Source organism: Dreissena polymorpha, chromosome 9, assembly GCF_020536995.1.
Source record: "Dreissena polymorpha isolate Duluth1 chromosome 9, UMN_Dpol_1.0, whole genome shotgun sequence".
In the NCBI taxonomy this organism is placed as follows: domain Eukaryota; kingdom Metazoa; phylum Mollusca; class Bivalvia; order Myida; family Dreissenidae; genus Dreissena; species Dreissena polymorpha.
This window is the reverse complement of record NC_068363.1, coordinates 22081142-22106220: the sequence shown is the minus strand read 5'-3', so window position 1 is coordinate 22106220 and position 25079 is coordinate 22081142. Positions and strand designations below refer to the sequence as shown.

Sequence of the window (25079 nt, the reverse complement as noted above, 5' to 3'; positions counted from 1 at the left end):
AAATATTGGTAAATTTAAAAAAAGCTAAGCAGAGCAATAAGTTCTCTATGAAGTTTGTAATATTATGGCCTGCTCCCCCCCCCCCCCCTCAAACGCATCTTCGGGCGCTCAAAAATTAGAACCCATGCCCCTATTCCCTCAAATGAACACAGCACACTCTAATATTGAGAGCATTTAAACGCGACATGTCGTCTGATGGTTGACTTACAGGCAAAGTTATTTCAAAATATTCTTTATATGACCTATTGTTGGCTACGATAGGATTTTCTCGCACTTATTTACGGACGTTTCGTCGAACATTTTAATTGGTTATTAAAATATGCTGGCTTTTGTAAATTCGGGCATACAAATATGAAATTCATTAAGCAATTTGCGGAAGATATTATAAATTGCATATTGACACATCATTCTGAGCAATGCAGGCGAGTTTGAAGTATGTAGGCTCAATAGTGTCAGATTTCTTATTCGAAAACGTTTCCCAGAAGACTCAGACAATGAGACCTGTAATTAGGCAGACAGTCGTTCATTGTGAATATAGCATTATGCAACACATTGCAAAGATTAAAACTATAGTTAAGAGTAACGGTAAACCTAATGCAGTTGAGAAACATTTACACTGCTGTTGAATTTAAAATATATTAAATGTTTTATCTGTGATTAAGCTCTGATGCACACTACTACGTAACCGAAGTTATTATATTTCTTGTGCAATTTAATTACGTAGTACGAGTGCTCAAAACGTGTTTTTTGAACATTTCATACGACATTTAGACTATTTGCTACTGTAAATAACAACAACAAATACAATTGCAAACAAACATAGTTCTGACATGATTGCGTTCCTTCATTGATTTGTTGATATTAAAATTGTTCAAAACAGTGATTGATAGTATTCAACATAAACGAGTGCATATGTGGCTGGATGGACAGGTGGGTGGTTCAGTTCAATGTTTGTCAAAGTAATGCAATAAAAAAAAATAAATACACTAACCTTTGTCAGTAAACAAGGGGGGTTATATTTTCCTCTTGCTATTGTGAATGATAATTTGTTGTGAATTTGGTTGCAATTCATCATAAAACTGATGATTGCGTTGAAGTCTGTATCTTGAACTGAAGTTTTTCCAACGTATCCGTCTGGAGGGAAATAAGCCTTGGCAATTTCCCATGGATGTTTTGCCCATTGTGACGCCGATGTATTCTTCCATGACGGATTACTAAATGCATGTTGCTTAACAATCTCGTCATGGACCTTAGTGCACACATTTGCTGGACATGGTCGTGGTTGTTTTGCCGCATTATCATGCATAGATGTGCAGTTGCCATGTGCACCCTTTTTTTTGCATACGCCTTGTGTCGGGCATTTAAGCAAGTTTGCAGTGTGACAGCCTATACATGCGGCTGCGCCCTGACTACTTGACCAGATAGTGTTGTATATATTGGTGTGTAAAGTTTTAGCCTCATTGTCCACGAACTGTTCTAAACCAGACTTTGCAATGTCAACTGCCATCCACGCCTTCAGCCAGTTTGTCCTTTCCGCCTCAGTGAAGACAGCGGAGAGACTCGCCATTGTGTTTAAGTCCTCTAGATCCCTGTAAAGCATATATGTACAGTTTATAACATTTATTTCCTAGCTTTTCTTAAAATGGGTGTGTATTCAGAGAGATCTACCAATTATATGTCTAGTGTTTGTTAATGGTGCTGGGTTACGTGACTTTGTGGGGTGTCCAATAAAACGTTAAAGGATGCAAACACATCGGTAAGTGGTGCTTTTTCAAATAATATTTAAAACATTTTATCTTTAGAATTACAACTAGTGCATAAAATACAGATTTTTATGCTGCTTACGGCTTTGCGAAATACATCAGAATTGCGTTATTAATGTGCTTGTTAAAAAAATCGGTATGTACTGCATTCGTTGAACACGGTAATGATTCACGCAAAGTGAAATTTTGTCACCGATTTCAGATGTTTTTAAGAATTAATTATTATACCTGAAGATGTCGGCACAAACTGCAAGAAAAACTGTCGTTTCTGCACTAACAATGTTGCAAATATATTTCAATAACTTGCAAAATAAAGTTATCAACTGTGTGTTTACATTATGTCCTGCCCTTGTGTAAAACCCGGGACACCCCGTTAACTATGCACCCTGTGTTTGACCAGATTCCATGTTTCAATTAAGACGTTTAGACATACAACATGTTCTCTACTTTATAAAACTGAATTAATTGAGGTAACGGCAATCAGAGAATCAGTAACAATGCTTTGCAAGTAGGAAAAAATGTTACAGGTACGGTTTTAATACTGTGTCCTAACTGCTCTTATTTCAGGGGTCATAGCTAGTAGTGGTATACACCTGAGATTACCAGTCACAGAAGTCATAGCACATGTTTATATTTAATTTGGTGAACTTAATTTTATAGGGATAATGTGCGAGTGCAAAGCATCTAGTTAAAATAATTGCGCTATTCTGTTGTATGTTTGGTGCACACATTATATAGCCGGTATAATTTTTTTTTGTAAGAGTCAGGATTAAATGACGTGTGCAAATATATCTATGATATTTTAATGTTAGCAGGTTTATTGTAATGCTTCGTAATAGATTACACGATTTGTTTATTTGAAAATGGCGAACTGATATTAATGAAACTTCATCACATTTTCTTTACAAGGAATTGAAACCCATTTTTGAAAGATCCATTTACCTGGACACAATTAATAATTGTAAAATTAGAAACACACTAGTAAAATTTACACTATATTCTGATGTTCTATTTATAGAAACTGGTAGAAAACAAAACATACTAAGAACTAGGATTTGAGCAGGAAAAGTAGTTCCTCAATTTAGAAAGTCTCTGGGTAGTTAGTTGTCATTGAACTTGTCATTTTTGTGTGGTGATGGTAAACTATTTAAATTTAACAATTAAAGTCAAGCTATCATTCCAACTGTAATTCATTTTGTGACATAAGACAATTTTTTTATACTCTCGCGAAATAATTGATTACTAAGAAGCTACGCTTTAATTACCGTTTCCTTTTATTTGGTCACTGTTGCAGGCTTTGGTTTAAATATCATCATTATTGATTTATAAGCCCACAGGGGATTTACAAAATGATTGGAATAATTTGATTTAATATAAGTGTGATAATAAGTGCCGGCACTCTCGCGTGGGAACGAAGATTGTTACCGATTCTAAACGGCCGTCTATAAAGCTGGAATAGATTATCGAGGAAATTCGTTTCACACACCAAAACAAACTCAATACCATTCGTATTCGAAAAGCATAATTTCTAGTTAGATATATGGAATAATGAGTACTGAAATTTTTGCAACGACTTCGTTCCATATCATATCATAAACAAGATGTGTTTGTGAAACACAATGTCCCCCTATATGATGTTTGACCTTGTAGGATGACCTTGACCTTGTGAAGGATGACCTTGACCTTTCACAACTAAAAATGTGCAGCTCCATGAGATACACATGCATGCCAAATATCAAGTTGCTATCTTCAATATTGCAAAAGTATTCATAAAAAAAGCGATTTGGGCAACATATATTTGACCTCTGACCTTGAAGGATGGCCTTGACCTTTCACCACTCAAAATGTGCACAGCTCCATGAGATGCACATGCATGCCAAATATCAAGTTGCTATCTTCAATATTGCAAAAGTATTTATAAAATAAGCGATTTGGGCCACATATATTTGACCTCTGACCTTGAAGGATGACCTTGACCTTGACCTTTCACCACTCAAAATGTGCAGCTCCATGAGATACACATGCATACCAAATATCAAGTTGCTATCTTCAATATTGCAAAAGTATTCATAAAATGAGCGATTTTGGCCATATTTATTTGACCTCTGACCTTGAAGAATGACTTTGACCTTGACCTTTCACCACTCAAAATGTGCAGCTTCATGAGATACACATGCATGCCAAATATGAAGTTGCTATCTTCAATATAGCAAAATGTTAAAGTTGGCGCAAACAGACAGACCAACAGAACAACAGACAGGGCAAAAACAATATGTCCTCCACTACTATAGTGGGGGACATAAAAAACGCTATGAATTGAATATAAACATTTTCTCATGATAGTTATAAAAATGGAACTGAGCACTTCTATATATTTTGCTAATACAATACAAAACAGTTTTATTTGAACTTCCTCAGTGTACTGGAATACTGAAAACTTAATATTTGACTAAACATCCTATATGTATGGTGAACAAAACCAAAGGAATGAAAACGAGGTAACTGCTGACAAACCACCTTATTCAACAGTGAGTCTATCATAACCACTAGCAGTAAAAGGTTACTACTATTCCCCCGACATATTTCACGTTATCTAGGACAGTGATTCACAAGTGTTTCTTGTCAATCGGGCCTAGAAGTTCAAAACGTACCATTGGTCAACATGGTTTACATTCAAATTGAATTGATAAACCGTGGTACATTTATGACTGTCCACAGGCAGGAAATAATTCTATGGATGTTAGCGTTGATAGCAGAGTTCAAGAATACCAGTACAGAATACCAGTACACCATGACCAATTTCACCACAGAGTTAAGAAGTTAAACAACTGGTTCTGGAAGGTTTAACTTGCACTATTCGTATCATAATGTAAATTTAGTACACAATGGATCTGTATTTGACATTTTATCCGAACACAGCACATAGCCGATCACTGCACATGAATACATATACATTAAGAACTGTCAAAACAATATTTGGCCACAGATGCAACATTGTTTAATTTACAATTTGGGAGAGCAAATGCTGAATAATTATAGTACTCAAAAATCTAATTGATACAGCTTATTTTAATTCACTCCTGTATTTCGGATATGATTCTCTATTAAGCAAAACATTCGCGTTGACGCGTATGCGAGGGTTTAACAATCAAAGTGGTATTTGCTTTCTATGATCAAGTATGACTTTCAAAGTAGCGATGTAATTAGCCTAGTTTTTTCCATCTTATTTTGAAATTCATTAATAACACACATTTCATTTGTATAAAACAAATATTGCTATATGACCTTTTCCTTTTACTATGATCTCCACCTTGACGATATTCATAACTGTAATTAGCCGACTCGTATAAATAAACATATGTTCCAAATAACTAGTAGAATGATTACCGTATTTTTCGGGTTATATGTCGCACCGGAATGCAAGACGCATCCCCGTTTTTTTTACATTATTTTATTTTTGTCCATACATAAGACGCTCCGGCGTAAACGACGCACATAAATCATCATTAAATATTCCCAAAAATGCAGTCACACGTTTATCCATTAAATGTTTAATCCTCTTTCGTGTTTTATTTCAGATAGAAAATTCATCTTAAAAACTAAGCTGGCATTTGTTCTCTCACATGCTCATTGTATTGATATATTTTTTTCCATTAAATTTATTTGAACATATTTATTTAAACAAAAACGTCATTCAGAACAATGTATTACCGGTAATATTTGACCCTATCCGCAAGCCTTGCATTCGCACATTTGTATCGTTTTGTCAAAACATCGCAGTGTAAACACTGCTGATCATGTTTTCACAAATACCAAAATTCAATCAAGTCTTGACCAGATTTTCCTGTAAATCAGTACACAGAACATTTTCTGTTTCAATAATAAACAACCTAAATGAGCGTAATGTCAAAGATACAGCATTCTCTTCGCTACACAGTTTTTCTTCAACAATGTATACACCCACGGTAATTTTCGCGCGCTTTCTACCAGGACAAAGAAAAGTACATGAGCTATAGATGTGACTAGCGTAAACGTGGCGTTAGCAATAAAATTGGAAATACGAATTTAAATAAGCCCATTTGATAATACAACAAAACAAAATAAAAAACAATTATTGTGTAATAAACTGCATTTTGGCTAAAAATGCAGCATTTGCTGTTTCATAAAAAATAAATGTACCTTTTTATTAAAATAGTATAGCGATGTTTGTTTGTTTTAATGTGTATTGTTTGCAAAACTTTTGTAGCATAAAGTATACTGGCATTCTCTAATTGGTAACACGAGCATTTTTATGATGAATATTAAAATGAGGCCTGTTATGAGAAGGGCTAACATTCTTATCGTGATAATCTTAATATAAGTGTGCAGACGTGTGTCGTACCAGGCTTACCAATAAAAGCTATTAATCCACACTGGGGACATCGTCTCCCATGGAGAGATTATGTTCGTTCATCTATCGCAGATGGTTAAAGGGTATTTGAGATCTCAGGTTTGTAGACATGTGGTATTGCAGGCATACCAATAAACGCTTGTAATGCACACTGGGGACATCGCTGACGGATTCTCCGATGTCGACGACCATGGCGAATAAATGATGTGAATTTGTATTGTCGACTTTACGCTCATTGCATACAATGTAAGTTGTAACAGTTTGACGTCATAGCTTACACAGCGCGCGCCACCCATGACAACGTCTGAATTCATCACCCATGTTACACGCAGTCCACGTTTTAAGTGTATACAGTGACTAAAAATTAAATCAGCACTGAACTATCTCATGTTTATATACATGTGCTCTTTTCAAACACGCAAAACACGTGGCTTGTATCTAGTAACGGATGTAGAAATGTTTAATTTGTCAATTGTTTAAAAGCAATTTACGATGTTAATTATAATTTATTCTTCTTGTTTAAATAATGTTTTTTTTTGTGCATTGATCTTAAATGGATGTTAAATTTGTTTATTCCAGGTAAGTTACATAAGTAATTTAACTAATTGGATATCGCGAAAAATGTACCAAAAATACATGTATGACTTCATATATCGCTATTTGTATACATGTCCCGGAAAATCGGCAAATGTCCCGGAAAATTTAGCACAATATTTGTCACGGAATCGGTCTGAAAATTTATGGCATGTATGGTATTGTGCCGTATCTTATTGTATACTTATTGTTGTATACTCTGCTTCTCATTGATATTGTGTTTGTTTGTTGTACTTTATTATTTTTTGTTTCAAATTGTTGTAAAAATCCTAAGGTTAGCTCGTAAAATAAATTTAGCAGACGACTACTTTTTTTGTTGCGGTGTTTAATTTACGTTACGGTACTGTATAGTACCCCAATAGTATCGTTAGTAGTGTGTAATCAACTATGTGTAAAATAAAATTGTGTTACAAAAAAAACAGCGAAACAAATTACCGGCAATGGTTATCAAACTCGCGGATTTATGCAATTCTGACTTAAAAATTTCACATTTTGACTTTAGAAAAATCGATTTTGTACATACATAAGACGCTCCGGGGCAAACGACGCATGTTACTTTTGCCTGTAAAAAAGTCGCGACTTATACCCCGAAAAATACGGTATCTTCAATAAATAGTGAAGTTATAGAACATACAATACCTTTTTGAGTAATAATAGCGTTTACAAGACCTTAAACTGATTTTTACCTTTATCTTTAAAGCAGCTTGATTTGTGTTTAAAACGCATACTCGAACATAGGATATATGTTTAAATTATTTGAAAATCTGTATTTGTATGTTTAAATTGTTAGAGGCGGACTTCCAAAACTTTGACATATACGTTCTGTATTTTGACATTAGACCTCTAAATATGACATTGACCTTGAAGCCATGTAGTTCTTGCATATGACAAAAATATAGGTGAACTGTTGTTCTTTTACTTTGTTAGGCATCGATGTAAGTTACCGGCTGGGAAAGTTTCAGGATGGAAAGACAGGCAAACAAACGTGTGGGTCGAATTATGAGAAAAAGTGATATTATATATTTTCAACATTTACTCAGAATAGAGTTATACTTTTGATTATTGTAATGCAAAATTCCCATCGAATCAGTTTTCAATGATGGCAGTGTAAATAATAATACAAAACCAGATTTGAAATAAAATCAAACCTGCATCAAAATACATGTGCTACCAAATACAGATTGCTCTAAACCAAGCTAAGCATTTATGTTTCATCTGTTAGTCAGATCAGACATGTACCTTGGATTGAGAATATGCTACGCACTGTTTAGTATCCCACACAATTGTTAACGCGATGAAATGATAGAAGTTAACACTCATTAAGGGAAGTTATTTTACTTGATTTCTTTAGAGACATATACAGCCACAGGGAATTTATATATCTTGAAAAGGACTTGTCATACATGTATCCTTTAAAAAGAAAGGTTATAGCGTTATGTTTATAAAATTTCACAAGATAGAGATCTAAGCACGCAATCTTAACAATTCAATCTAAAATAGAATGTCACACGGAAACAAAAACCTGCCCGACCCTGCAAATTCTTATAATAATTGTATCAGGACGTCTCTATGAACATTTACAATCTGATATGTATGTTACAATACATACGAAACATATTTAACTTATAACATAGCTTAGTAATAAGGACAAGGTTTAAAGTATTCACTTATTTTGTAATTTTTCTGTAAGACCTTGATCAAGTTAAGAGTGTGCATTGCATACATTACACTACGTCCTTGATTGTGCACATTCAGTGCTATTGATCCGGAACTTGGACATGAGAGAGAGTACGCTTCAAACAGGGTAATAAAGAGTAATGCCTATTTGTAAAGAATAATTATTATGGTTCGCGCAAACAATATAGTGAGCTAAGGCAAAGTATATCACTGATCACTACTACTATTGGTTTCATAGAAATCAAAACTCGGTGTTTAATTGGTTAAATACTTAATGTTACAATTATGAGGTATACGTTATTGTAAATAAATGTTGCATTGTCGTGTAAAAAGCGCGCATTCGTGCGATTTTGTGAAATATAGCAGTGATTTTTTTGCCCAAAATTACCGCCGATATTCGGCTGCTTCCCAATTGCAAAAAATGACGTTTTTTTTCCCAAAAATCTGACCAAAATTTCCCCAAAAATGACCAAATTTTCCCAATAAAGCCAATAAGATTACACTGTCATTTAGCGTTAATTTCGTAGAACGAATACCGATCGAGCTTGTCGAGTCTTCGCCGAATGACAACTGACTTGCGAATGTTCGCGAATGTAGCCAAATACGATTTTACGTTGCTATCCACACATCTCTCTCTATATTGCGGAGAATACCGACGATAGTCGATGTATCCCGATTGTTTACACCTGTTTTTACACACGTCCAAGATGGCGGCAAGCAGACGAGAAGTTTGCGATGAGTAGCGAAAATGATAAATAACACTAAAATTAACAGCGGATATCACATGGTTATTAGGAGATAATTTAATGTGTGTGTCAATTAACGCAAAATACTACGTTTGAGATGAACAACAACACATATTTATTAGAAATCTTCACAGTGAATGGGCGTCACGGAAATCTGTGTTGGGAAATTGGAGTTAGTTTACTCACAAAGTTAAAGCATTTAAGATGGGTATTGTTCGAAAATGGAAAGAGACAAACATGATTTGATTTATATGTTAGTGGATCTGTGTTTAATCAGATTCATATGCATATTCTGCTTTATTATGTTTGTCACGCTGTATAGTTTGGTGAAATAGCATTGAACTGAGGATGTCAATTGTGCAAGATATTAAAAGGTAAACAAATGAAATGTATTATTTTAGCTCCATTTAATACAACATTAACACAGCAAGAACACTAAAGCGTGTTTGTTAATATTTGTTAATGTTTTCACCATATCATATTTTACTTTAAAAAACATCCTGAATTAAATTCATACTCTTAAAGAGATTGTAATTAAATCATAATGGTACATGTTTATTGAAGAATCTATAGATTATTGCAAGTTTAATATCCATGTGGAAGGATATTAACTAAACGTTGTATGAAGACATGAAAGCAACACTTTATAATATACAATTGCTGTCAAACATGAACTTAGCAATTTTTATTCTGTTCTTTTGATCATATTTATAATGTTTCCCAATTTCATGGTTTATCTCCCTATTTTTCCCAATTTCATGGTTTATCGCGCTAATTTTCCCAATTCAAATGCCACAGGCTGTAACAAAAACAATCAAAAAAAAATCACTGTATAGTAATGATCTGCCAAATGATCACATTTTCAGACTCAAATTAATTACACATCGTTCATTCGATTAAATACTTCACATTGTTTCTGAGGAGGAAGAACCAGTTTTTATTACCGATTGGAAAGAAAGAATGCTGGGATACACAATTGACCGAAACATAAAAATAGTAAAAAATCGTGCACGCTCTATAAACAGCTTTTAACCGCTGAAACTTATTTATCGAAATACTCATGCTTGTTGAGACCCTTTCGAGTATCGCTTCCTTGTTTAACGGCTGATGAAGATCCGCAAAGTTATTTTTAATGTGTTACGCTAAATATCAAATCATACCCTTATTTATATGACTATTAAGTATGTTAAGTATTTTATGTGTGTTTTTAAGTCAATAGGTACGGCATTAAGATCACTTAAAATTATAATATTATCAACAACACGTACTCAATATATTCTTACAGGAGATTATACGATTTGTATATGTGTACAATTGTAATATATTGATAAAAATATGTTACCATTACACAACATGGGCAAGAACAATTATACATTGAAGATGAATTTATAAAATGCAGCAAAGACAAAATAGCGCCCCAAGGCGATTGTGACGAAGATATTTCGTACATATTTCCTTACAGTAACCGATAAATTCATCTTTTTATTAGGATAATAGTTGGTGTTCGAGTGTCGTATGAATATATATCGTCGCAGGAAATTAAAATGATTAGTAAAACTAAATTTAGATTCACATATTACATGTATGATGTACAGACATTTTCTATTTCAGAATTAAATATCTGGCTTGTTTCGCTTATTTTGACACATGTTCTTGTTAACTTTTATTTTAATTCATATTGAAATATATATATAATATGTATAATATAGTAATATGTATAATATGATTTTTACACATTTTATATAAATTCAAAAATATCTGACAAAATCGTATAATCTCTCTTTAATATATATTTCATATATTCAAACGCAACGACATCTCCAGGTTTAACCTATCATCTTCAAGTTCAATAATGTATAATGACAACGACAGTTTTGCAAATATTTTACAGTTCTTTGTCATTGCGGCGCAATGAAGCTTTGTCTGAATTTAGCAAACGAATATATCTTAATTCCTGCCTGCATTTAAGTTCACAACATGTAATCATGTAACTGTTTCTGACTTGTCATTTGGACTGCATTTTAAATGAGCAATCGCTTGTTATATAGAGAAACATCCTTTCCAATGAGAACATAACACCTTTAAATGGAATCCGTAGTAATCCAAATGGCGTATTGTAAGTTTTTATATACAACATAAGTTTCGATGTAACAATACGCCGCTAGTGCGTACTATTTTGTCAAGATAAGACATATTTTCAATTGCATTCTCTTATTTTACCTTAAAACACAATTACAGACTTTGAATTGTTTTCATTGGTTCTTGTGTGTACATGTTGGCTTGTAACCTATGATAAGTCTTTTTTCAGTGCAATATTGTGTTTTTCTATAGTTTTGATATTAACATACATGCTTGATTTATTTTAGTCAACATTCCATCTAACAATGTCTGGTACTTCTGCTAAGGTATTTAACAATGAACTCATTAAGGGAAAGGTTATAATTATAACATCGCTCGTATTAGGGACACTCTGTCTCATCATGACTTTCACTTCTGACAAGTTTTCAGAAAATCAATAAAGCTGAATAAATTTGTTCTCATAAATGGGCTGACCATTGACTTGAACTGTAAAATTGGCAATGAACATATGAACCAGGGCCCTCCTGTTTGTTTCATGGCATCGAATTATGATTGTCACTTCTTCCAAGCAATACAAATACATCCATGCTATGCAATGCTAAGCTCTGGACAATTTTTGAACAGTTATATTCTATGTATGTGGTAATTTAATGTGAATTTGAACAAAGACCTATTAACTTCGTTCTTGTGATTGGCTTTTCGTGTCAAAACGTTTTTTTTTCTGATGCAAAATAACTTAAACAAAATTGAAAAATGTATAAGGGGAAGATTTTCAAAATTGGTCATATAATGTTCATGCTGAATTGACCTTACACTTTCACGCGACTAAATGGCGACTCTGGCCTGTCACGATTATTAATAGATGCTGAACAAGATTTATGTCTAGACAAAGTGTACAGGTGGCAGAGCTCCAGATAAGGGTCGTATTTTCGTAATTACGAATTATTTTCAAGTCCGTTACGTATTTATTTTAAAATCTTGTCGTACCATTAAGAATTACAAAATCAAGTTACGAATATTATTTTTACATCGGTTCGTATCGATTTTTTATCGAGTTCTTTTCGCGTATTAAAGATCTTTGCGGTGCTTATATAGAATGGTTATCGGGTTTGTTTAACAAAGCGCATTTTTTCCAATAAAAGCGGCGCATACAGTCTATCTGTCAAAAACTGCAAAGCGCCCAAAAAAACGCTTTTAACATATTGTACGCAAAGTGAGCCGAAGTTAAATGTTTAGAAAGACATTATAGAAAAGATATTATACGATGTTGTATGTTCAGTTTTCGACACATTCGGAAAAGCTAAACAAAAACGCGACACAAAGGGTCCAAACTTTAACACAAAAAAAAACATTGAACGAGTGGAAGGGACAAGTCCCGTGGCTAATCGTTGAAAAGATTGAAGGGGAGACCCGTTTAAATTGTGAAATATGTAAAAATTCATCTAAGGCATGCAATCTAAGCACAGTTTGGGCATAATTATGAAGGTATTTGAAAAATAAAATTGTATAATACTAAAAAGACACTGTTGAACTCGTATAAAAAAAAGTTGCTAGTATGTTTATTTTGATTTTTTTTTTGCATGAGAATAACCATTATTATTTATTTTTATGTCATTTATAAAAAATAAGAATTATTTTCCAAAACTAAGTAGTAACGTTAAGAATAAAATTTCAGAGTTAAGAATTCTTTTTGAAAATCTGGTAGTAATTTAAGAATTTCACAAAACCTTATCTGAAGCTCTGGGTGGGATTTCAAACACATCACTATATACATGTTTTTGTTACACGAATTTCAGACCCGCAGGCCTGTTTCGTGTGCACTGCATTCTGTCTACGCATAATGATCACAATTCGGATTTTAATTTGATATGAATGTCTCTCTTATACTGACCTAGAGAGCAGGTTAATCAATGCGATATACCATCATAATTATTATATAATGTTAAACTATTTGAAACAACACATATTTGTTTTATCTTTACGTTTGATATTGAAATATGTCAATGTGATGTTCAGGACAATATTATGATGACTTAATTACCTTATTTGACATCTGATCTTGAATTATGACCTTGATCTTAGACCTAGTAAGTTGGGTTTTGATTATAGCAGCCTGTCTGATCATTCATATAAAAATTACAAACGAGTGATCTAGTTGTTAACCCTAGTTGCAACGTGTCGAATAAGGCCGATATATCATTTAGATTTTGGTCATACGTGAACCCGCATTGAAACTGGGTCGATATATAATTAGAACAAATATTATTACCAAATTTAATGAAGAGTGTGTAGTAAATGTAGTATTGTGATTGACACAATGTGACCGAGTTTTAAAGTAAGCACATTGTTTTGACCGAGTTTCATGAAGATATGTGGATCAATGGTGCCTCTTGATGTTCTTTTGATACGTATTTAATTTGACCATGCGCTTGACCACGCACAACCAAGTTTCAAAATCGATCGAGATATCACTTGTACAAATATTCCAACCAATTTAAAAGACAATTTAAAAATACAGTTGAACTCAATAGTGTTAAAAGCTGTTTCTTTAAGTGTACTTAGTGACACGTGTTTTACCCCATGAACCCAGTTTTAAGCTGCTTTACAGCGAACAGTAAATGAATCTTTGAGACGACACACTTGCAAAATCGTTACAGAACTAGTTCGTATAAGACACATATATTATCATTGAAGCAAAATTTAATATATATATTACAGCGTGTTCGGTTTCCATAACACATACATCTAAACTTAGTGATATACGAATTAAGAACCCGAAAAAGAACATTTTAACAAAACATATCAGTGCAAATATATATATTATGAAAAGGAAATTTGTACTGTACTTATAGAGCACGCTAAACAGGAAACGCAATTACCTCCTTTAACTTTACATTGTACAATACTGATCGTCCACACTCATTAGTGTCTTCAAGGCGAATGTTAACAATCAATCCAGTTACCTAGGTGGAAAAGCGAGCCGTACATTATTGGTATGGTATACTTTCTTAGTGGATAACCTTGTGTACAGCGTTTGCCTGATATCAAACTACGAACTGCGATTAGGTTCAACTTTAAGACATTGTTAAACAAAAGTGTTTAGAAATTGTGAAAGAAAATGGAATTTACGCATGTCGCCGTTATTGTTAGAATAACTGGTTTGCGTATGCAATGCAAACCGTTTTTGGGGTGTTGTGGGTTTAATATTACCTTTATGGTAATTTTTGTTCAGAGCCAGCTTATTTTATTCGAAGCCACATTTGTTTAGAAAAAAATGAAGCATCGACGTATGAAAAAAATGCTTCGGATTTACTTTTTTCATTTATACATATCAATTTTAATAGGCAGAAAAAACATCATTCTGACCATTATTTCGATCTTTTAAATCTTGTTTTAAGAGACGGACGTGGAGTCAGACGGACCGATGGTAAACTTGAAGTGGTCTATTGTGAAACACTCGTTACTATTCGTGTAAAATACTTACGACATTTGGTTAGTTATTAAACACAACTTATTAAGGTCATACGAATAGTTTTTGTTTGGAACTAATAGTCAACTGTCTATATTTGCTTTCTAACAAAAGGTACACATACACATGTCTTGAAATCTTTAGATTATTAATTTTAATTCATGTAAGGTGACCAGAAATAGTATTGTCAGTATACACATATTCTTAAAACGCCATTGCACATAACAGTAGTTGTTTGTACCGTGGGATAAGCGGTCATTGGTTAATTAGTTCAGATATGAATAGGTTCTATTGAATATATATTTCGCATACAAATTGTTCACCGGGCTAGAATTGGCTCATCCTAGGTTAATGTCATGCTTACCAGTAATTGGTAATCGTGCGTTATTGTATGTTTGCATGTTTGGAACGAATGATTTGCAACGCCTAACAAAGATGTTAAAACATTCTACTATGTTTATAATTGAAATCAAAACAAAACATTTTCGAAACAGATATGGATATTTGAAACTCTATTTTCAACAAACAGCGCTATGTGTGGAAACATTTTAAACAAACATGCAAATGAAACAAAAAAGTCACAATAACGCAACATTTCTGTGTGATGTTTAAAAGAATGTGTCCACATTGAGCACCACACAAGCGTTAATAGTGGTGTTGGGTAGCGACTACGATAAAGGCACGTGTGATTTATGCAATTAATTATTGAAGGCATTGAACCTTAAATGTACCAGTATTGTGCATTGCAAAATGTCAAACTTGACGCAAAGTATGTTATTAAGTATAAGTAATTAAAATATTGTGTACAACTATTTCATGTAGTTTGTTCTGCATTGTCTTATTCAATTAGGAATAGAAAGCATGCTGACATGTTTTAATAAAAAATATAATATAAACTAATACATTTGTTTTTAAAAGACCCGATTTTTTCTATACACAATTTCCAGCACCAGAAATTCTTACTGGAATGGTCAGAAGTGTACAAGTATGCATTGATTCATTGAATGTTAACATGTTCAAATATATGTGTTTGTTTTCAAAATCATGTTCAAGGTTTTTTAATATTTAAGTTTAGTAAGGGATAATTAATGCACGCACTTATTGCCTGGTCAAGATGTGTGCACACACAAGAATTTCCATAAATTAAAACGCAGTATCATACGAGGTAGTACTGTATTTACAAATGCCCTATCAGAACTGTTTTGTTTTGTAGTATAAAACACGGTATCATTCACACACCCCATGAGCGATATTTTCTCCTGTGATCTACATATTAACAATTCCTCTATTCTAATTTAAATACAGCTTATAGCAAAACTGTTCTAAAATTTTAGTTATACATTTATGAACTAAATATCACACTATGAATTATATAGACGTGCTAAATAATGAATGTGTAACCAAAATATGATCATAAATATATCTATTAAATGCAAAATACTTCTTTATTATGTGTTTAAGTTTTACCTCTTACATACGTATTTTTACGCATCTGTAGTCCCTTTGAAAGTTAAATTTAATTGAAGACCTTTTGAATTAGATTCACGTTTTAAAGTCTTCATTATCAAGCCTTAGATACTGATGAGCAGCAAACAGCCTAAAACCTTAACAAACTGTGAGTTACTTGCAGACTGTTCTGGTTTTATGTTGCTTGCACATTGCCATTTTCCCTTTTCTTCTGAGTGGAAAAGGGTTAAATGAACACTCATGTAAATTTCGCAATAACAAGTAACAAGAAATATCTTTAAAAAAGATATACGGCGTTGATTGTGGTCGATGTTTATGAACGATCAAAAGTTATCTCTATGAGATAAAAAGTAGCAGATGCCTTTTTTCTGCGCAGTTCTTAGCTACATCATAAGCAAATCAATAACGGGGTGTTGCGCCAGATTTCGTGGCTTATTTTGCTTTATGTGATATTATTACTCAGATATCTATATTTACAGAATAGAAAAACACAAGAAACATGAAAATAAACGAGTTCATATAGGTCAGCCGGCAATACTCGAATCTTATTTAATTGCATAATTATAGTATAGCGAATTATTGTGCTCATGCTTAATAAACTGGTCTAAATGGATAAATATTTCTAATTAATTTTATCAAAATTGGTCCTTATCATGCAAATGTTGAAACCATATTAAAAATCGATGAATGACATACCACAATAATATCGCCGAATATCTTTATTTAGTATCTTTCTGATCAAAACAGACTTCAAGTGCACAAAGTTTACGAGACGGCGTTTATATAAAGATTTCTGCAACTGACCGCAAACTGACCTTGATTCCTTGCGGATTGGAATGCAATGCATTACAGTCACTACGGCTCGATTGGTCATTGTCGGCTCGGGTACTACTTACATGTACCCCGGGTACTCTTACGTATACTTACATGCACCCCGGGTACGATAAATATACTTAATCGTACCTGGTCGATATTAGACTGTACCCAAGTATTTCCGCCCCAAATCCGATGTCGTAAAACGCTACCGATTATCTTAAATAAAACTTCTATTTTTAAAAAATCTGCATCAACATGCTTTTTGAGTATGAGTTTCGATAATATAGATGCCATTTTACAGAAAAATGACATACATGTATATGTAAATATAATTATTTCCAAAAAATAGCCTACAAAGATCGATTTATTGTAAATTTTCCCGGGTACGATTAAGTATATTTACCGTACCCGGGGTACATGTAAGTATACTTAAGAGTACCCAGGGTACATGTAAGTAGTACCCAAGCCGACAATGACCAATCGAGCGTCACTACGTTATTGTCAGTAAGACCGGTGTAACACAATGATCGCAACCCCTTCTGCGAACTCCCGTGATGAACTGTATATAAACGCTGACTTTCACAAATGGCCGCGAATTGACCCGAAACCTCGGGAATTGAAATGCAATGCAAGTAAGTACTAAATATAACAACATAGCCTTTAGTATAAGCGCTTTTGCGCTGGTAATTCTCTGAAAATAAAAGGTGAACGCACAAACTGTATTTATGTCGAAAATTGATTGTAAAACTGTTCTATCTATTCATTAGAGATAAAATTGTTTCATGCAGTAAAACAGTGTTACAAAGACGCGGATATGTTTCCAATGTTCTGGTGTTATACTCAAATCAGCCAATGGAATAAATGAAGTGTATTCATTCATACCTAGCCGCGGGAAATTTTATTTGAGTATTATTGGACACTTACAAAGGTCAAGTCAGGGTGAAAAGCTGGCTTAATACAGCTTACGCCGAAAAACAAGATGTGTTTGTGAAACACTATGTCCTCCCATATATTTGACCTTTGACCTTGACGGATGACCTTGACCTTGACTTTTCACCACTCATAATGTGGAGTTAAATGAGATGCACATGCATGCCAAATATCAAGTTGTTATCTTCAATATTGCAAAACAGCTACCATTTTCCTCATCTGTAAAAAAGTGTAGTTCATTTCAGTGAACGTGTTTTGACACAAATATGATATAATAAGTTAATATGAATATGTTTAACATAGTAATCTAGCCATGCTGTATCCAAATGATGTAGTAGACTAATGCTATGCTGCTTAAAAGCCGACACCTGCATTGTAGAGATGCCAGTGAATCACTTGTATAATACAATTCAAGGTGTTTAATTACAAGCGTAAGCAATTTAAACAGTGAGCGAAAACCGGATTACACCAGAATAAGCTGCCTACCTTAACTTCATTGTTATTTAAGTTCACAAACTAGCTGACCCAATCAATATAAAGCTTGCTTACACCTCGTATAACGATGTAAGAATGGGTCGAGCTTTCGAGTAATAAGGCAGAATTGGCCACATTTGAAGCATGAATGACGTCGGTTCCTTCGTACACAGTCACTTTATAACTTGAACACAAACATAATGTTGTCATCTGCCTATTAAATATCAATCAGTTTCAAAAGTCGTATAAAGCAGAAGCGTGACAATGAATTAATTATTTAAACCCTGATTATGTGTAACCTTTATATCGATGATAGCATACATCATAAGACAACTGAAAGCGGCGCAATGCAATCAAACTGAATATATTAATTATTAAATATATTAAGTACACCGCGTTTGAATTTCAATATGAGTATAATCAAAGTGTCTAATTTGTTCGACATATGAAGAGTAGTTTATCAATCTTGCTTACTACATGTATATGAATGCCACTAACCTACGTGTCTTTAAAGTCATAAAATGGCTTCTTTAAGGTAAAGATTCCTGTTGACCAATAGACAAACCTTAAATCACAAAACACTATGGTCATTGTCAGTTAATATAAATCGGCCCCGCTTTGAAAATGAAACAACATTGATGTACCTCCACATATTCATAAAGGATTAGATTTATAAAAAAAAAAAAAATCATATTCATATTAAAAAAAGATTCGTTTAAGATAATGTTTAATTCTAAAATTAAAAGTTTTGAAATGACGGTAAGCCAATGGTATTTTGTGATATCGGTTAATGTAGATAACAAGATGACTTTGTAACTTGTGTTGTGAAAAGTATGTGCTCATATGTTACATGATATTTATAGGTAGTGTTTAAAATGTGTCCCACATGATATGCCTGTAGTGCTGTCTATCATTATTATGATGTGTTAAGATTGTTATGTACCATTATAATGTTTTACTATATTGACAACTGTATGTTAAATTATGACAAGTGATAATACGAGCTGTTTTTTCCATTAAAGTTAAATAATAACATAGCTCATTATGTGATAGTTTATAAACCTTCAACTAAAAACTATTTGTTTTACCGAAATAGTGTCACAATAAAATACATTTTCCCTATTATGATGATGATTATTATTATTATTACTTATAATTTATAATTTATTATTATTATTATTATTTTCTTTTTACAATAATTATTGTTGTTTTTATTATAAAAGGTAAATAAATAAAAACACACCTGAGCACATTTCGATATATACCCGACAACCACTATTGAATGAAGTGCGCCGAATTGAATGCCGAGTTAATTTGAAGCCGTGTAATGAGAGAACGCATGGTTTTAGAAATATATAATGGAAAAATGTCTTCAAATGATACGAATGTTTGGCTCTTTTTAAACTTTCCGTTCATATGTATAAAGCGTTTGTTTAAAACATATACTGTCAGATAAGTCTTTGGTATTCGATAATTATTTTGGCTTTAATGAAGCGGCACTAGCTGAAGCAGTATTCAACAGTCGTTTTCCCAATATCGCTAATATATGAGGTGAATGACTTGACATTCAATCTCATCATGATGTCATTTTCCTATGGTATCAAATATTGGTTTCAGTTGAAAAGGATAATATGAATTATACGACAAAAAACACTCTTTTTTTCAATATATATTTTTTTAATCAAAGCTTATTGAGAAATCAATATCTTATCAAATGACTTTCTCATATACTTAATAAACAACAATAATTGCAGCAACTCAATTTACAAAAAAAGATTTAAAAGCACACTAACATAAAAAATAAAATACTCCAAACAAATGCAGACGAATACGTGTAATTAAAGTGTAGACTCTAATTTTTTTATACTTTTGTTAAAAGTAATAGTATGCGGATTGGGTTCTAATTCAATATTAGAGTAGGTGAGTCTTGCTTAAAATATGCTTTCAAGAAACAGCATCCGGAAAAGGTTGTTAATTACTACAATATTAAGTTATTAACACTTGGAAGTTATCAGTCTTAAGTGTTTGCAATGTGTTTTTAACGTAATGACGATTGCATTTTATTAGTTAACGAAAAAATATAAAATAAATATCAATGTAATATATTTTATACAGTTTCTTTTTTTTTTTTTTTTTTATGAATTCTAAACCGTCTAAAATACTTTCATTTTCAATATACAAAAATTGAATATGCGCCTTCGAATGGGACCTACAACTATTAAAATGGTAATGTGAATTGTTTACAATACAATACTGATGTTTTATAAGTAATGAAAGTAAGGTCTTAATTTCATTCAAAAATGCTGCTAAAATTGTTTTAGTAACTGCATTACTTACGCTTATTATTGTTTTCGTCAAATTATTTCGTTTTGTTTTTATCTTTCATGTTTATCCAGTTACACTGCTTTTACATTTATAGACGCGTTAATCTTTACGAATTGCTTTTAAAGCTGTGAATACCAATGGAGCGAATCGTGTGCTATTGAACATGAAAGTCGCTTTTGTAAAATAAAATCGGTCAATATCATCAAGGTCTATTTACCTGTTATGGAGAAATATTGATACAGATTGACAATATTATGTGGAAAACTAAGTTAAACAGTAAATCGGAAAATACGCTTAACATAATAAACCAATCCAATACACGTTAACGGAAATATTAACTCAACAGTTAAAAGCGGTATGTTTTATAACATTTAATTGTACTTGCCATGGACGGGAGTGGTTTAAAATTTGACAATAATTCATTTCAATATAAAAAACCATGTGGATGATAATCATATCATACTTCTGACACATACACATTAAGTTCACAATCCCGATTACAAGAGTAAGTTTGTTTGCTATTAATGTGCATTATGCGTTATAATTCCATTTATGTAACATACGAAATCCAATGTATATAACGCACTAGTGACTACATAAATTGCCGTCCTCTCTCAAAATTTAAAGAACAGTTATGTCATTTTAAAAACTTATCGAGCAAATCAATTGATATCTCGTGTACCAAATGTGCTAAAACAGATTAAATATAACTCAACTACCCGTTAACATGTTTATAATAGCCAGTGTATTGATACAGCGAAGCATATGTGATATATAGTCAGGAATGTATATCAAAGACTCCATAATTTCTACAACATGATATACATTAAATATGCTTACTTATCTAAGCTCAGATGACGCCGTCGCTTTAAGGTAGCGCACCTATAATGATTTCCCACGATTTATTTTACGATCATTGCCGATCTTCAATGATCGCTTATTTCCCAGAGATGCATTTTATTTTTTTCAAACTTCGAATTTTGATATATGTTTAACTTATTCATTTAGATATATAAATATTGACTTTGATCCAATTATCATCTGAAAAATACGATTTCGCGATTTCTTCAAAGATCGAGCGAGCCTTTTTACCTGTTTACTTATGGATATCTAATTTAAGGTTGCATTAATGTAAAGTTGTCTTGGCCGAGTGGTTAAGGCGATGGACTTGAAATCTTTTGGGATCTTCCCGCGCAGGTTCGATTCCTGCCGACATCGCATACTTTTTGCGACGCGTTTTATTTCCTTTCTAACGTAATTTGATTTAATATAGCACATAAGCTATGTTTATTGTTAAATATGTTGAAAATTGTATGCACATCCTTCAATTTTAAAATGAAAACAAGGTTATGGCTAAATTGATTAATTTACTGCTTATAATACGAATGATGCATGTTGCATTTTTATTTTTATTTCAAAAAGTGAACGGTAAATCAGTCTATTTTTTTTGGTATTTTTGCTGTATATAGTGTTTCTATAAAAACTAAGTTTAAAATATAACTAAAATGATACTATTTTGAATTTTATGACACTTTGTTTTTAACCGACCCAATTTTTACTTGGCTGAAATCACTTACATTTCATGGCGCTATTCCATAGATTAAAATTTGAAAAAAATAAATGTCTGTAAAATAATACTTGTTTCATCTTGTTTAAACTTTAAACACCTTTACTGCATCTGTACACAAGAACTGCATGCCCATATTTGGACATTTGAATGAATTATGGAACTTTTATATAAACTGGACAAAAGTCGAGCGTGAGGGTGGTTTTGAAAAAATCGGTATATTTTTTAAAAAAGCATGGAAAGCCTACCTACAAATTTGCATGTAGTTCAGGGAAATGATGCTGCTTAGGAAAATAATTATATTTGGATATGTGCCCATTAGAGGTGCGCTACCTTAAACAAACGCCAACAAAGCTAACGGGCTTTCAAAATAGAAGCAGACTAGTTCATATGTTTTCATTTATGATCCGTCAATAAGCGTTGTACACAGGAGATATATGGAAATAAACTTGACAAATCAACGGATGAATTTTATCTCAAGATTTGTACGAATAATTCGCATAGTTAAACCTGAAAGAACAAATCTAACAAAACATGTTCAAAAGATGCATGTTCTCGTGATTTCATGAATATAATTATAAAGTTACACTCAAGGTTTGAGTACGCGTATATATCTAAGGAAATTATTTACATCGCCAATTGGCTATATACGTTACCAAAATTGCACTTGCAGTTAACATTCCTCCATGTACGTTGTATTGAAAGCAACCCAAAAGAAAGTCTACTATTTGTATTACGGCGCCCGAGTAAATGTCTCGATGACAACGACCAAATGTGTTTAACATTCAAAGAAGCCATGCCCATGTTTTATCGCTAAATGAAAAAAATCGATATGTATATCACGATATACTTTACGATATACTTAAGTGTACTTAAGCCATTGAAATACCGAATTGCAAGTGAAAATGACTTCTTAAACTCATTTATCTCTTTCAAGTAGTATAAGATTACTAAATCATAGGGATAAAATCATTAACGTCAATTATTTGTTTTCTTCGTATGCTGTATAGCGGGACTTTACTGTTCATAAAATAATCATATGGATATGCGATGAATCTCTGCCAAATGAACATGACATTCATAATAACTGTATTGTGAAAATACGAGAAAAAAATATTTTTCTTTTAAGTTGGAACTGTGTCTTTCAAATTTAAACATTATTTAGCATATCCACATTAAGGCACAGCTAGTGACTACTTATTTTAAATAAAGTTATGCGGTATCGCTTTGCGAGTCTCTTGTTATTATATTTTTTTTAATATGATTACAAAGTACAATCTTTTACGCCAATATATAAAACATACGGGGATCATTTTATGTTTTCCTTAGTCGACGACGTTATCCGTATTACTAACGTTAATTAACACACAAAAACAGAGCGCTAAAGCATTGCAGTTATTTGCTTTTATGTAAGCCTTATCTCTTTGAACATGTAAACGCAAGTATCTGAATTTGTTGATTTTCAATTTATAGTTTCATTTAAAACCGATATTATTATTATTAAATTACTTACACTTTACTCATAAGGACAAAAGAACATGATAACATATCGATTGAAATTTAAGCAGTAGTAAGATATGGAAAGATTTTCATTAATAACCCATTGTGTACCTCGGCCTTTGCGTTTCATATTTTTAAAACAATAACAAAATTTTAAACAAAAGATAAATTAAACCAACAAGAAGGTTTTCTTTACAAAAAATATCAAACTAACCACTCTCCAAGTTTACAAACTTTCTCGGTATAACTTTGTAAAAACATTATCTAAGTTGGTAATGTATTGAGACATGCTTTAGCATCAATATTTTAGATCACCACCAATATCTAGAGCTCTGCTATTTCGGCTATAATACCCCCCTCTTCATCTTTCAAACCCCGCGGTCAACATGATGAAGCTTCAGTAAACATTGTATGTCAAAAATGCCTATGCTATGGTATTTATTTTTTGAACGTTTATTCAGAATCATTAAGGGACATAACTTACCAAGTTCTATAAATCTAACATTCGATGTCATTTAATTATGAACCTTTAGAAATTTGTGTTAAATAACTTTCGTTAATTAAAATATCTCATAAAATCAAGATGATGTTACAGTGAAACTTTCCTATATCACAATACATCATTATATTAAGCATCTATAAATTAGGCAAATGAACACGTTCCATAAGTCGGAAATGCAATGTGACTCAATCATCCCTTCTCCGCTTAGCATTACGGTTAAAACCCCAATGCGTTGCTTTGACTATTCAATGTCCGTGATCCCAGTTGTAATCATTAATGTTTATAGTTGGTATTCTGTTATTAAAGAAGTTAATATAAATAATTATTTTTCTTCTGGTAGAATTTCTAAAGTTTCACGGTTTGCTTGATTCATACATTTCTGTTACTGCTATTGTTTTATTCACTTAAGAAACAATATGTTTGTTTTTCATTAACTGCATTCTTCACACATCGTCAAAAACCTATTGACTATGTCCTCTGATATTATGTTTTTGGAACGACGAAACGATAATAAACTATGCAAATCGAGTGATTCTTCAGTAAAGATATAAGTGCTTGATCATGCCCCTGTTCTTGGCGTTTCTTTCTGAAGATTTGTCGGATCTTCAGTGGGTCTGTAGACTTTTTATTTTCCGCACAATGTCTAGATAATGATATGTTCATTGCCTTGCATCATCTTTTACCATTTCTATTGAATGAACATTAAGTTTCATTGACTATATTTCAATCGAGCAGATAGAAAACGCCAACATATTTATGTGACACTCATGGACCCTGTTT

At 32.6% G+C, this 25079-nt stretch overlaps 1 protein-coding gene across 1 annotated transcript in view; it reads right to left on the bottom strand.

Moving 5' to 3' along the window:
- The window catches only part of LOC127845905 (uncharacterized), a 147212-nt gene that overhangs the window by 121998 nt on the left and 135 nt on the right, over positions 1 to 25079 (bottom strand). Inside the window, exon 2 of the mRNA XM_052377082.1 lies at positions 992 to 1589. Within this exon, the coding sequence (XP_052233042.1) occupies positions 992 to 1567 (576 nt within the window). The 5' untranslated portion in view covers positions 1568 to 1589. The remainder of the gene's footprint in view (positions 1 to 991; positions 1590 to 25079) is intronic.